General features: G+C 38.3%; 1 protein-coding gene across 3 annotated transcripts in view; it reads left to right on the top strand.

Annotated features, from left to right (window-relative positions):
- Positions 1–791: 791 nt before the first annotated feature.
- Positions 792–14,441, top strand: part of Rad18 (RAD18 E3 ubiquitin protein ligase) — a 94,238-nt gene continuing 80,588 nt past the window's right edge. Inside the window, exons 1-4 of one of the 3 annotated variants that reach the window (XM_027931893.2) lie at positions 792–886; positions 3,510–3,591; positions 13,297–13,358; positions 14,370–14,440. In XM_027931893.2, coding sequence (XP_027787694.2) covers positions 836–886; positions 3,510–3,591; positions 13,297–13,358; positions 14,370–14,440 — 266 coding nt within the window. In that variant the 5' untranslated portion in view covers positions 792–835. Of the gene's footprint in view, positions 887–3,509; positions 3,592–12,184; positions 12,239–13,296; positions 13,359–14,369; position 14,441 lie in introns of those variants that run through there. The other 2 variants (XM_071605909.1, XM_071605910.1) reach the window with 2 other exon arrangements.

Genomic DNA, 14,441 nt, shown 5'->3' with positions numbered 1-14,441 from the left:
CTTGTCACCAATAACCAGAGGTATCAGTTCAAGAGTATGAATAAAGTTTGTTCAGGCAAAGAATCTTTGTTAGTCTACATAGGAAATATTTGGTAGCTATGTACAATACTAACAGTGGTTTTCTCTGAAGAAAAGATTCAATTTTAAATTAAGATTCTAATTTGAGGGCTCAGGGATGTAGCCAGGGGTAGAGTGTGTGTATACATGGGGCCGTCAGTTCCACTCAATAGCACCACCATGACTACCAAATAAATAAATAAATAAAATTAAAGCAAGAGCTCCCATTTAAAGCCTATATAGCCCACAGGCCTATTTGGAGGCTCCTCAACGCCACTGTGTGACTTGAGACAGATCCATTCACTGTTTTAGTCAGGGGCTTCCTCTTGTGCAAACTGACAAATGTACCTTCCTCCCAGAGTTGTGACATGGGTGAAATGAAATAATAGATCTAAAAACTGTCTTGCTCAGAGTAGGACAGATTATTACAGCCATCAAGGAAGGCGACGCGAAGGAGGAAGCATCGGCTTACATTTTTAACTATCTGACAGGGCCTGGCCTTGGTCTGTTTCCTGGCTGTCTTTTCCTGATACTCAACAGGCGCTGAGATTTTTAACCACGCAACTGCGCGGGAAGACGAGGACCAGAAGTCAGGCGCATGCGCCATTTCGGAACCTTCGGCGGCGCTCCACCTATTACTACAACTCCCGGCAGGTTCCGCGTTCGCCTCAGGCGCGTCGCGAATTGCTGACGTAGCTCAGTAGCGCGGGGAATTTCGAGTAGTAATCTAGCGCGGGAGGCCAGTGGGAGGCGGGCCCCGGCATCCTGAGGAGAGATCATGGAAACCTTGGCCGAGCCTCGGTGGCCTCCAGGCCTGGCAGTGATGAAGGTGAGTTCTTTGGGGACGTGGGGGGCCCCGTTTGTCGGTGGGAGGACAGCCCCGCCTTGTGGGAGAAAAGACTCCGCGCGAACTGCCGGCTGGGCCAGGGTACCCGGCGCTCCTCCGCTTGTAGCCTGACGCTGGGCTTTCGGCCTGTTTTCTCCGCTGAGCGGTGACTAGGGCAAGCTTCGGCCGCTGAGGTGAACCGAGGCTGGCCGTTTTAAGGAACCGGGCACACTGCGTTTCTGTCACCACATTCAGTGTCATGGAGAAAAACAGTCACTAAGTGGTGACACCGACAGTGACAGCTACTTCTTTCAGGGAATTGCCCGTATGCCAAGCACTATATTATAAACAGCGACCCCGGGCATGATTTGGGGTGGACAGTACGTCAAATAATATTTATTTTTTTAAATTTTTGCGGCGCTGGGGGCTGAACCCAGGGGCGCTCTACCACCGAGCCCCATCCTTTCTGGTCCTTTTTTATATTTTTATATTTTATTTTGAGGCCGAGTCGCACTAAGTTTCTCTCGGACTGGCCTCAAACGTCGTGTGTTCCTGCCTCAGCCTCCGGAGTTGCTAGGATTAGAGGCTTGCGCCGCCACATCCGGCTTCTAATTACGTGGTAACCATCGCGTAGCAAGGCGGGTGCTCAGCTGTACAGAATCTTTCACTTTTATTCTGATTAGGGGCAAGCCCAGTCTAGTTAGTCCAGTCACACTGTGGCCTAACTCCTCCCTAACAGTTTCTCTTATCCACCCCGCCCTTTTTATTTATTTATTTATTTTAGTTGTAGATGGACACAAAATGCCTTTATTTTATTTATTTGTTTTTTATGTGGTCCTGAGAATCGAACCCAGTGCCTGTCGCTCGTGCTAGGTGAGCGCTCCACCACTAAGCCACCACCCCAGCGTCCCCGCCTCCTTTTAAATAGTACTGGAGATTGAACCCCGAGGGGGTTTACCACTGGCTCACATCCCACAGCCCTTTTTAATTTTTATTTTAAGACAGGGTCTCACTAAGTTGCTTAGGGCCTTGCTTAGTTGCTGAGGCTGGCCTCCAACCTGCCATCCTCCTGCCTCAGCTTCCCAAGTCATAGGGATTACAGGTGTACCTCACTGTGTCTGGCGGGCTTTGTTTTTAAAACTGAGATACTTGTGCTATGTTACTGTTGTTAACAGGGTTAAACTCTAGAGTTGCTCTTATTTTGTGTTATTTTTGTCGATTTCGTTTTCTGACTTAAAAAAAAAAAGATGTCCATTAAAATGGGGAAATTTTCTTGTGGCATTAACTATTTTTTGAAATCATTTTTTTTTTTGAGAGAGAGAGAGAATTTTTTAATATTTTATTTTTTAGTTTTTGGTGGACACAACATCTTTATTTTATTTTTATGTGGTGCTGAGGATCGAACCCAGTGCCCAGCGCATGCCAGGCCAGCGCACTACCGCTTGAGCCACATCCCCAGCCCCTGAAATAATGTTTTTAATGGCTACATAATATTTTATATGGACTAGTAATGACATTAGTCTTTTTTATTTGTTCTTAAGTTACATGATAGATTCATATGGTTCAAAAAATACATAAAAAAATGAAAAGTGTCCTTCCCACCATGCCCCTCATTTGTTCAGTTTCTTGATCCCTGATTCCTACAAAACATTTATTGCTTTCTTGTGTATCTTTTCAGAAGTTTTAAAATATATATGATAAAATAGAAGACATTCTTAATACCTCCCCCCATTTTTTTGGTGCTGAAGATCAAACCTGGGTCCTTGCCCATACTAGACAAGTGTTCTGCCAATGAGCTGCATCCCAAGCTCCTCACCCTTCTCTTTTTAAGAAGGTGGCAACTATGTATACTCTCTGTACCTTACTTAAATGACTTAAACAATTTTAGTTTTCAAGAGTAGATCCTTTTCTGTTTAGATTGCATTCCAAGTTGACACCCTTGTATCTAACATTCCAAATTGTCTGCTTCTTCATCTCCTTCTGCTATCACTGATCCTATCTATTTCCAGGGCTTCTTCATTTGTCTCTACTGTGTTGTACCATGCATAAAGCACTAAACTACTAGTAGGAAGACAGGAATTTTAATCCTATCTTGATTCATATCCAGCATTGTGAGCCAGCTTTGGTACAGTTTTCTCATTTGCAAAGTAAGGGTTTTAACTAGATATTTTCTAATGTTTGCCTTTAAAAGCCTCTGATTTGGCTCTTAACCTGTATGATGACTGTGGCTCATGGAACCTTTTGCCCAACAGTCACATAGGCCAGGGGATGGGGTCTAAAGAGGTGGAGGCTTGGAGTAAGAACTGGAAACACAGGAAGTAGAGCAGGAACGCAGTAGCCCTTTTGTAAAGGGATGAGCATGACACAGGAATCTGTGCAGTGTCACTAGTGTCTGTCCAAAGCAATTTGGATAACCTGAGATTTGAATGTGTAACAATAATGGTGGGGGTAGGGTTCTCTATTTGTCAAGATCCCTTGCAGTTTATCTGGAGTTAGCTTCTGAATATGTATATTTGAAAAAGAAATATTATTGAATTGTTTTTGTGGGGGGGGGGCAGAGAAAAAGTTCTGTGATGATCAATTTCTATGTCTTTCTGATGTGAATATATGTGTTTTTGTCTTTCAGAGAATAGATGATTTACTTCGATGTGGAATTTGCTTTGAATATTTTAACATTGCAATGATTATTCCTCAGTGTTCACATAACTGTAAGTATGTTTTGATTCTGTGAGTTATTAAAAGTAGTGTTAGTTTAGTGCTGATGATATGCACATATACTTATTTCTCACTTTTAACTCTGGTGTCCTGAGATTTTAAGAAAGTCTTTTCCACTACTTTCCTCTTGAATATGAAAGTTTTTACAATGTTCTTGAATTTTCTACCACTTTCCTCTTGGATATTTTTGTGTTTTATAGTACTTATGCCAATAAAGATTTTGGTTACAATATGTGGTTCTTTTATTTGTCAAGCATTTTTAGATGTTAGACTTAAGAATTTTTATTTTTAAAATTTTATTTATTGAGTCGGAATCTCGTTATGTTGCCCAGGCTGATCTCAGACTCAGGGACCCAAGTGATTCCCCTACCTCACCCTTCTGAGTAGCTGGGACCACAGGCATGCATTACCATGCCTATCTCAGAACTTTTGTTTTTAACAGAATAATGTTTCATCCAAGTAGTACTTGAGATAGAATATTTTTGTTATAGAATATTTTGGTACCAGGGATTAAGCTCAGGGGCACTTGGCCGCTGAGTTTCATCCTAGCCCTATTTTTTTTTTTTTTGTATTTTATGTAGAAATAGGGTCTCATAAGCTGCTTAGCACCTCACTTTTGCTGAGGATGACTTTGAACTTGCAATCCTTCTGCCTCAGCCTCCCCGGCCACTGGGATTACAGGCTTGAGATAGAATTTTAACATTTTAAAATCTATAACAATAAGAATACAGATGCTTTTTAACTTATGATGGCATTAATCCTAGTAAAACCATCATGAATTGAAAAGTTTATAAGTTGAAGATGGTTGAACACATCTAATCTACTAATATCATAGCAATGCTGCACACAGGAGAGTTTTGCCTGTTTACCCTTGTGATTTCGAGGCTGTCTGGTAGCAGTGGCTCTCTCCTGCCACCCAGCATTGTGAGAAAGTATTATACTGCATATTGGTAGCCTGGGAAAAAAACTAGAATTCAAAGTATGTCTTTTAGTTAGTGCATACCAATTTTGCATTATGGTAAAGTAAAAATATTGTGATTTAAACCATCATAAGTTGGAGGACTGTCTGAATTTGCCCACTAAGAGAGAATTATACCACTGAAAAGTATTACAGACTTATCACTTATCTGCTCTGCAATGCTGGAAAGATTGTTATTTATAAATGTTGGCAAGAGAAAAAGAAACATTCATACATTGCTGGTGGGACTGCAAATTAGTGCAATCATTCTGGAAAGCAGTATGAAGAATCTTCAGAAAACTTGGAATCAAACCACCATTTGTCCCAGTTATCCCACTCCTTGGTATATAGTCAAGAGGACTTAAAATCAACATACTACAGTGATGCAGCCATATCAATTGTTTATAGCAGCTCAATTCACAATAGCTAAGCTATAGAACCAACCTAGGTGCCCTTCAATAGATGAATAGATAGAATGTGGTACGTATACACAATGGAATATTACTTAGCCATAAAAATGGAATGGAATTATGGCAGTTGCTGGTAAATAAATGAATGTGGAGACTATTCTAAGTGAAAAAAGCCAATTCCAAAAAACCAAAAGCTGAATGTTCTCTCTGATATACGGATGCTGACACACAATAAGGGGATATGGAGGGAAGAATAGAAATTCAGTGGCTTAGACAAAGGGGGATAAAGGGAAGGAAGGGAGGTTGGGAACAGGAAAGCTAGTAGAATGAGTTAGACCTAACTTTCCTATGTTCATATATGAAAACACCACCAGTGAAACTCTACATTGTGTACAACCACAAGATTGGGATTCTAATTAGAATAAGTTATACTCCAACAGTAATTGTGGATTCATTGATATTTTTTTTCCCTTTTACTTCTCTCATGTTTTGCTTTATGTATTTTGAAGTGCATTTATTAGGTACATACACATTTAGGATTGTTTTATCTTCTTGAAGAGTTGACTACATGTTATTAAATATTCATCTTTATTTCTCGTAGCATTCTTTATTCTGAAGTATACTTTTAAAATACTAACATAGATACTTCAGCTTCTTTAAGATGAGTGTTTCTTTGGTTTATCTTTTCTGTCCTTTAAACTACTGTTTTTATATTTAATTTGTATATTTTGTAGATAGTGTATGTTTGTGTTTTGCCCTTTAATCCAGTCTGATGATACCTATTTTTACTTGGAATATTTATACCTGCATTGTTTAATGTGGTAATTGCTGGCTTGATACAGGGAGCTATTTACATGTTAATGAAAATTTATTGAATAAAATTATTACCTTAGTCGCACTAGCCACATTTCCAGTATCCAATAGCTACATGTGGGTAGTAGTAACTGTAGTGGCCAGTGTAGACATAGAATATTTCTACCATTGCAGAAAGTTAATGTAATTATTAATGAACCTGGGTTTAAATGTACTACTTTTCCTTTTTGTTTTCAATTTGTCCATCTAGTCTTTCCTCTCTTCCTGCCTTTAAAAAAAAAATTGTTTTATTTTAGTATTAACATTTTCCCACAATTATTAATTCTACTTATTTGTTTTTAGTGGTTGTTTAAAGTATGCATCTTTAATTTACTACAGTCACTCTTTAAACAATACTATGCTACCTGAATAGTGGAAGACTGAAGAGCGTAAGATGGTTACAAACATGTACTTCCATTTATCCCCCACGTTAGTCAATTTCTACATATTTATAATTTTCTAGTTTTCCTTCCACAGTTGATTTTTAATTTCATTCCAGTATAGTTGGAAAAGATACTTGGTATGATTTCAGTCTTTTAAAATTTGTTAAGACTTGTTTTTTTTTTTAAGGTTTTATTCTTTATTTTTTTTATTATTTTATTTATTTATTTTTATGTGGTGCTGAGAATCGAACGTGCTAGGTGAGCCCTCTACTGCTAAGCCAGAAGCCCAGCCCAAGACTTGATTTTTGACCTAATACATGATCTATCCTAGAGAATGTTCCAAGTGTGCTTGAGAAGATTCTATGTTCTGCAATTGTTGGATGAAATGTTCTGTACCTGTCTGTTAGATGCACTTAGTATATCATGCTGTTCAAAATATTACTATTATTATGCTGCTGTCCAGTTCTCCCTTTAGTTCTGTCATTGTTTGCTTCATATATTTGGTTGTCTTTTTTTTTTTTTTGGTACTGTTGATTGATCCCAGGAGCACTTAACCACTGAGCCACATCCTCAGCCATTTAAATTTTTTTAAATTTTAAATTTAAATGGAAGGGGATGTGGCTCAGTGGTTAAGTGAGCCACATTCACAAATTAGTGAATAATTTTTTATTCACTAATTTGATTAGGGCCTTGTCAAGTTGCTGAAGCTGGCTTTGAGTTTAAGATCCTTCTACCTCACGCTCCTGGGCCCTGGGATTATAGGCATATTCCACCAAGCCTCACATTGTTTGTTTTTTATAAGAGCCAGGTTTTTTGCTCTGTTTTCCAAGCTGTCTGTCTGAATTAATGGGTTCAAGCTATCCTTCTGCCTCAGTTTTTGAGACTGTACACACTGTACCTGGCTTTATGTGGCTGCTTTCATGTTGAGTGCATGTATGTTTATAATGGTCATATTTTCATGGTGAATTTGACTCTTAAATCTTTAAATTCTGATAGTCCATAAATATATAATTACTGCTAGTAATGGACTTATTGCTGTTTTGCTCTTTGTTTCTGTCTTGTAATTTTTTTATCTCTCTTTTCCTCTCTTGCTATCTTTATATTTCATCATTTTTTTCTTTAAATAGTGATGTGCTTTGATTCCTTTCTTATTTTCTTTTGTGAATCTGTAGGTATTTTCTTTGTAAAATATCTGATTTACATTTTAAACAGTCTTTTTAAAGCTGTTAACAAGTTAACTTATATCTCAAACAAAATCTATATTCTGTTTTCTTCTATATTTTTATTTTTTAAAACCTCTACTCTTGGCCAGGTATGGTAGGGTACACCCATAAACTCAGCAACTCAGGATACTGAGGCAAGCTTGAGTCCAGCCTAGGCAATTAGTGAGACACCGTTTCAAAATGAAAAGTAAAAAGGGTTGGGGATGTGACTCAGTGGTAAAGTGCTCCTGGATTTAATCCCCAGTACCACAAAAACAAAACAAAAGAAACCTCTATTCTTTTACTTCTTCCTCTCATACTTTGTTAATGATGTTACAAATTATGTATTTCTTCTTGTGTATCCATTATTATATTTTTATAGCTTTTAAAAATGCTTTTGTCTTTTAAATTCCATACCAGAATTAAAAACAATATATACATATACAATATATTCCTGTGAATGTATAATTTTTGGGGGGTGCTGGGGATAGAAACTAGGGGCATGTACATCCAAGGCAAGTGTCTTACCACAGAGACACCCTCCCTCCTTTAGTTTTTTTTTTTAATGATACAAAAGTCCTCAAAGTTTTGGTAGTTGGAGCCAGATCTGTTGATTTGGTATTATCTTGGATTGACTATAATTAGTGATCCTAACTACTAGTCATTTATTGCTACTCCTTAAACATTTCAGTATTTATTATTTATTTATTTTTGCAGTACCTGGGATTGAACCCAGGGGTGCGCTGCCGCAGTCTGGCTGGGCACAATCAGGAGCCACTTGTCAAAAGAAACTAACTTTATTTTTAGAACCACACACGCCAAACAAAACAGCTCCTCAGGAAAAACCCTCAGAGCCCCAACTGCCACCACCGGCTTCCCACAAGCCTCTCCCTCAACCACAAGCCTCACCACCTCCCACAATCCTCCTGCTCTTGAGGCCGATTGGCTGGGTCACATGGGCGGAGCCAAAAAAGTCCCCCAATGAGCAGCTCCCTGGTCTGAAAGGGCAGGGAAACAGCCCAATGAGCATCACCGCAGAGGAGCCAATCAGCTAGATGTTGCTGGGGCCATTGTGAGCCAATCATCAGCTGGCAGTCTGAAAGTTTGCTGGGGCCCCTTCGGCTGTGGCTCTCAACAGTGCGCTATTGCTGAGTTACACCCCCAGCCTTTCTTTCCTTTCTTTTCTTTTCTTCCCTCCCTCCTTCCCTCTGTCTGTCTCCTTCATTCCTTCCTTCCTTTCTTATTTATTTTTATAATTTGAAACAGGGTCTTGCTAAGTTGCCCAAGTTGGCCTCAAACTTGATGATCCTCTTGTCTCAGCCCCCTTGAGTTTCTAGGATTGCAGGCATATGCCCAGCTAGATTTATTACTGACCCAAATCTACTGAATCAATATGATTGGGTATGGAGTCGGGAAACTACATTAAAACCAACAACAGTATCCATAGGTGACTAAACTGAGCAGGTGGTTTAGGAATTCTTTTTTTCCCTTTCTTTCTTTTTCATAGTACTGGGGGTGGAACTCCTGGCCTTGAGCATGTCTGGCAAATGCTTTACCACTGAGCTGCACCCCTAGCTCTTTTTATTTTATGATAGGATCTCACTAAGCAACTTATAATCCTCCTGCTTTTACCTCCTGAGTAGCTGTGATTACAGATATGTGCTATTGCACTTGGCAGGATATTTTCCCCCCAGTACTGGGGATTGAACCTAGGCTCTACCAGTGAGATACATCACCAGTTCTTTTTATTTATTTATTTTTTTTTGAGATAGGGTGTTGCTAACTTGCCCAGACTGGTCTTGAACATGTGATCCTTCTGCCTTAGCCTTTTTGACTTGCAGTATTGCTCAGGTGACTTCTTGTAATGCAGAGAGTGACATTGTTAATTAAGATAATGAGTCCGGAAAGGAATCTTCCCTCAGAATTGAAAAGGTCAGGCGAATGTCAGAGGAAAATACCACCAAGAGACTGTCTCATGCAACAGCAAAGGGTTTATTGGGGGTCCAGCATGCTGGGGCTCAGAGCTCACTTCAGAAGAGCAGAGAACAAAGAGCCCCGAGAACAACTTAAGCAGAGTTTATATACATTCTTTGGAGAGGGCAGGGACTCTACATACATCATAGCCTCCCTTAGCAAATCACTGTACACCGCGGGAAAAATCAAATAACAACTCTTAAACATGATTAGTACATTCACTGGCGGGAACAGGTCGGGCGGGGGTGATAGGTCAGTCCTAAGGAGGGGTATACATTCAAACTGATCGGTTTAAGCCCTAAGGTGTATACATGCTGAACTGCATGGTCTCGGGGAGGGGGTGGTTAAGCAACTAGGTGGTCAGGGGAGATTTCGACACACATCTAATGGGCAGTTCTGGGAATTGTTTTAACTGCCACAGGAATTTCAGGTTCTGAGTGCAGCTTAGAAACTTTACAAAACCTGGTCCTTTACATTTTAATTTCAATTTCTTTTATCCTTTCAGAATGATAGTCCCATTCATAATCTGATTTGGGTGGTGGTTAGGTAAAATTTTGGAATTTAGACTTGGGGCTGCAGTGAGTTAAGACTTTTGGGATTGTTGGGAATGTATTCTGCATGTGAGAGGACATGAATTTTGGGGGCCAGGCAATGCTATGGACAGAATTATGCCCTCTCCCTATTCATGTGTTGAAGCTCTAACCCTCACTGAGTTGGTATTGGAACATGAGGTCTTTAGGAGATCACTTGGTTTAGATGAGGTTATGAGGGTGGGACCCTCATGATCGGGATTAGTGCCCTTGTAAGAAGAGATACTAGAGAGCTTGTGTTCTTGCCCTGCCTTGCCCTCTGAGGACAGAGTGAGATGGTGGCCGTCTATAAGCCAAAAAGAGAGCACTTAACAGATACTGGCACCTTGATCTTGGACTTCTAGCTTCCACAACTGGGAGAAAATAAATTTCTGTTGTTTAAGCTATCAGGCAGTAGTATTTTGTTATCACAGCCCAATCTGACTAATATATCTGATTTCTTCCTCTTGTCCTTTATGTTATTGTTGTCATTCATTTTACTTATTCATAAGCTTACATAAGCATGCATATATACACAGACCACCCCATACACACACAAAACCATATGTAATTCAATATTCTGTTGCTATTATTTTATACAAACTGTTCTCTTTTAGAATAATAAGAAAAATCAAAGTGTTTATTTTAATTTTACTTATTCTGTCTACACTGTTCTTCCTTTATTTATGTAAGTCTGAGTTTCTGGCCTAAATAATTTTTCTTCTCTCTGAAGAACTTCGAGCAGATTTTAGAGACAGATCTACTGGTAAAAGACTCCCTCAATTTTTATTTGATGAGAAGATATTTATTTTGCTTTCACTTTTAAAGAATAATTCCATAGGATATGGAGTTCTAGGTTGGCCCTCCCTCCTTGTTTGTATGTTATGAGGAGAAGTCATATGTAGTTCATCACTTCTTTGTAGGTAAGTTTTTTTTTTCCTCCCTTCTGGCTTCTTTTAAGAAATTTTCTTTATCTTTGATTTTCTGAAGTTTGAATGTGATCTGCTGAGGTATAGTTGTATTTTTCTTTTCTTTTTTTTTTTTTCTTTTGGCATCTATCCTTCTTGGTGTTCTTTGGTTCTTGTGGATAGGTGGTTCAGTGTTTAATATTAATTTGGGAAAGTTCTCAGTCATTGCAGTAAACATTTTTTGTGTTCCTTTCACTCTTCTGCTGGCATTTCCATTATGGATATGTTAAATTTTGTAGCTGTCCCACAGTTCTTGAAGATTCTGTTCCATTTTTTTTTTCTAGTCTTTTTTCTCTTTACTTTTCAATTTTTAAGGTTTCTATTGACAAATTCAAGCTCAGAGATTCTCTTCTCATTTGTGTCCAGTATATTTATTATCTTCTCAAAGTATTCATTTGTTACAGTGGTTTTTATCTCTAACATTTCTTTTTGCTTCTTTTTTAGCATCCCACCTCTCTGTTTACATTACTCATCAGTTCTTACATGTTGTCTGTTTCCATTAAAATTCTTAGCATATCATAGTTTAAAAAGTTCCTCATTTGATATATTGAACATTCCTTTTCTATTTGACCCTGTTTCTGATGCTTGCTCAGTTTCTTCAAACTGTGTGTGTGTGTGTGTGTGTGTGTGTGTGTGTGTGTGTTTGTTTTCTTTTTTTTTGGTGCTGGTGATTGGATCTTTTATTTTTTATCTTTTAGTATGCCTTGTAAGTTTTTCTTAATAGCCAGGAATGATGTACTGGGTAAAAGGAACTGCAGTAAATAGGCCTTGAGTGCTATGGTAAATGTGGAAGGAGGAGAAGCATTTTCTAGTTCTGTGAGCAGGTCTCAGTCTATTAGGGAGCCTTGTCCCTGGAGCTTGAGATTCACAAATGCTTTGCTTACTTGCTCGTGAACTGGAAGAGGATGGCTAGAGAGTGTTGTAGTTGTATATTTCTCTCCTCCCAGGTCAGTTGGGCTCTGATAAAAACCCAATAGGTTATTCTGGTAAAATGGTTTTTCCTGAGGGCAGGCCTTGTGAACTTAGTGCTGGGGCTTGTCTCAGAGTGATTACTTTTCCCTTCTCCCTGCATGACTAGGGATTTTATTTTTGGATAGTCACTGTGAGAACTTGGTAGAACTCCTGGAGCAACAACTCACAAAAGCATGAGGACCTCTAAGGACAGGGTCCTCTAAAGCTTTTAACTCTCAGATTTGTCCTTCCTAATCTACTGCAGTTCATCAATGACCACTGAGGTTTTTCTTCCTCCGCCCTGGTTTCCAGGACAGTATTCTTCTCTGGTTCTTGTGGATGTTTCTCTTGTGGGTTTCTCCGCCAGTAAGTGGTGAGTCTCTGTATCTGCTTCTCCATTTTTAGAGGAAGCAGTTTGCCCTGTGACTTTGCTTTTCTGGATGGATCTCAGAATTGTTAGTTTTTCAGTTTAGCTTTTTGCTTGTCGTTAGCATGGAACGGCAGTGTCTGAGTTGGTCCCTTCTGTTCATCTTTGTTTCCCAAACCCTTTGGTGGTTTTAGCCTTTTTATAATGTGTCCCTTTATTTTTCTTCCTGGGGTACTCCTACTGAGGATGGCAAGACTTCCTTATTTCTGAACACCTGTACTGTAATCATACCGTCTCCTCCTTCTCGGCTAAACTCAACTCTTTTTGAGGAGGCTCCTTAACTCAACTGAATTTGGGCTACTGGTAAATTAGCTTCAGTAAGATACTACTATTAGTGATATGTGCTTTTTATTTGACTACGAGAGTATTTTATACAGCCTTGAGTGGTGAATTTAGTTGGTGCTCATTTCTTGATTAAATTGTTAGGACTTATTACACTGAAGTACACTATGATTGCCTCACTACTTTCTTATCTCCTTGAGGTAAAGAACGTTCCCCTCTACACTGCTCTTTTCTTAGTGCCTGCCACAGAAGTGCTTGTTAAATGTGCAATGATGGACATCACCTGCAGATTTAATATATAGAAATTGCTAATTTGTTAACCTAGGTAACATTTATTTCTTAAAATATGTATATGTCCTGTTTCAAAATTTATTTTTCAAAAGATAGGCAATAAGAGATATCTGACATGTTTATGTAATACTCAGCCCAGGTCTTGCACGCATGTTCCCACAGTTTACAAATGGAGAAAACAGAGTGATGCATATTGCTTACAGAATTGTGGTATCCTAGGGAGTCATTATATTTGATATATTTCCCTTTACTAATAACACTGTTTAATTACATGTGAAAATGTGCATAGAACACAGGTACTAAAAATTTAAGATTATAATGATATGCCTTAGATGGTGGAAATATTCCAAGGCCTAAGTCAGATTTGTTAAAAGTTAGATTCCCTTATTATTAATAGAGATTAACTTATGTTCCATTTTGTGTTTTTACAGATTGTTCTCTCTGTATAAGAAAATTTCTATCTTATAAAACTCAGTGTCCAACTTGTTGTGTGGTGAGTTTTTATATCCTTTTTAAAAAACTTACTGATTGGTAAAAATATTTCATCTTTATGTATGTACAAAAACCCATGAGAAGATGTGTAATTATTGAATTAAAAAATATAAAAGCCCTTTTCAGAAAGAACCTCTAAAGTATATGTAAGGAGAACTGGATTTTGTTCAATTTCTCATTAGGATTTCTGATAATCTAAATGTATTTTCGGAAGTAAAAGCTAATTTTAAAATTGGGATATAGCACTCTTTAATTCTTATGATCTATGCTTTTATGGTTCCTATTTTTTTTTGAATAGTTTCTTAGTTTTGGTGGAGACTCTGATAGTGGAATTATGAATTTACAAAGGACTGGTGAAAGTAGTTGTGCAAAAGGCAAAGATTCATGGCCTGTGGGCTTAAGAAAATTGGATGTTAAAATTTGCAAAACCTTTCAAGTGGTAGGGACAGGTGGAAAGGTAGATTAAAAGGGAGAATGAAAATAAGTTAGGATAAAGAAAGAAGAGAGTGTGAAGTTTAAAAGAAAGGAAACCTTATCTCAGGGATCAACTATGTAATGTTCATACTGAAGGAGGACAGGATTTTTCATTTTTCTCTTGTGTTCCTGAAAACCAATTTTATTTTTAAACTTTTCTTGGACACTTAATGGCTCTCCCAGTGTTTTACTTAGAAGTTTTCTGTTTATGAGGAGAAATTTTAGGGAAAGCTGAGTGCTGGCATTTTGAAGGATTCTTGCTCATATTATTAGGCTTTTTCTTAGGACAGAATAAATAATATATGATTTTAAATAGATGCTTTGAGAGCTTTTATCAGACTTCCAGTTAGTAGGTACTGATTCACTCTTGTAAAATTCCATGTAGTCTGAGATAAATGAACTTTATTTTGAGTCTTTCCTGGAAGACTTAGTGGGATGGCGAGCCTCAGGAGGATGGGTCAGACATTTTCAAAAACAAGATTACAACAAGTTAATTATTGTTTCTGACCTTTTTCCATCTGTTGTTTTTCTTTTCTAGACAGTCACAGAGCCAGACCTGAAAAATAATCGCATACTAGATGAACTGGTAAAAAGCTTGAATTTTGCACGG

Source organism: Marmota flaviventris, chromosome 20 (assembly GCF_047511675.1).
Source record: "Marmota flaviventris isolate mMarFla1 chromosome 20, mMarFla1.hap1, whole genome shotgun sequence".
Classification (NCBI taxonomy): domain Eukaryota; kingdom Metazoa; phylum Chordata; class Mammalia; order Rodentia; family Sciuridae; genus Marmota; species Marmota flaviventris.
Note: the sequence above shows the minus strand (reverse complement) of the source record. Positions and strands in the feature narration are given on the sequence as shown.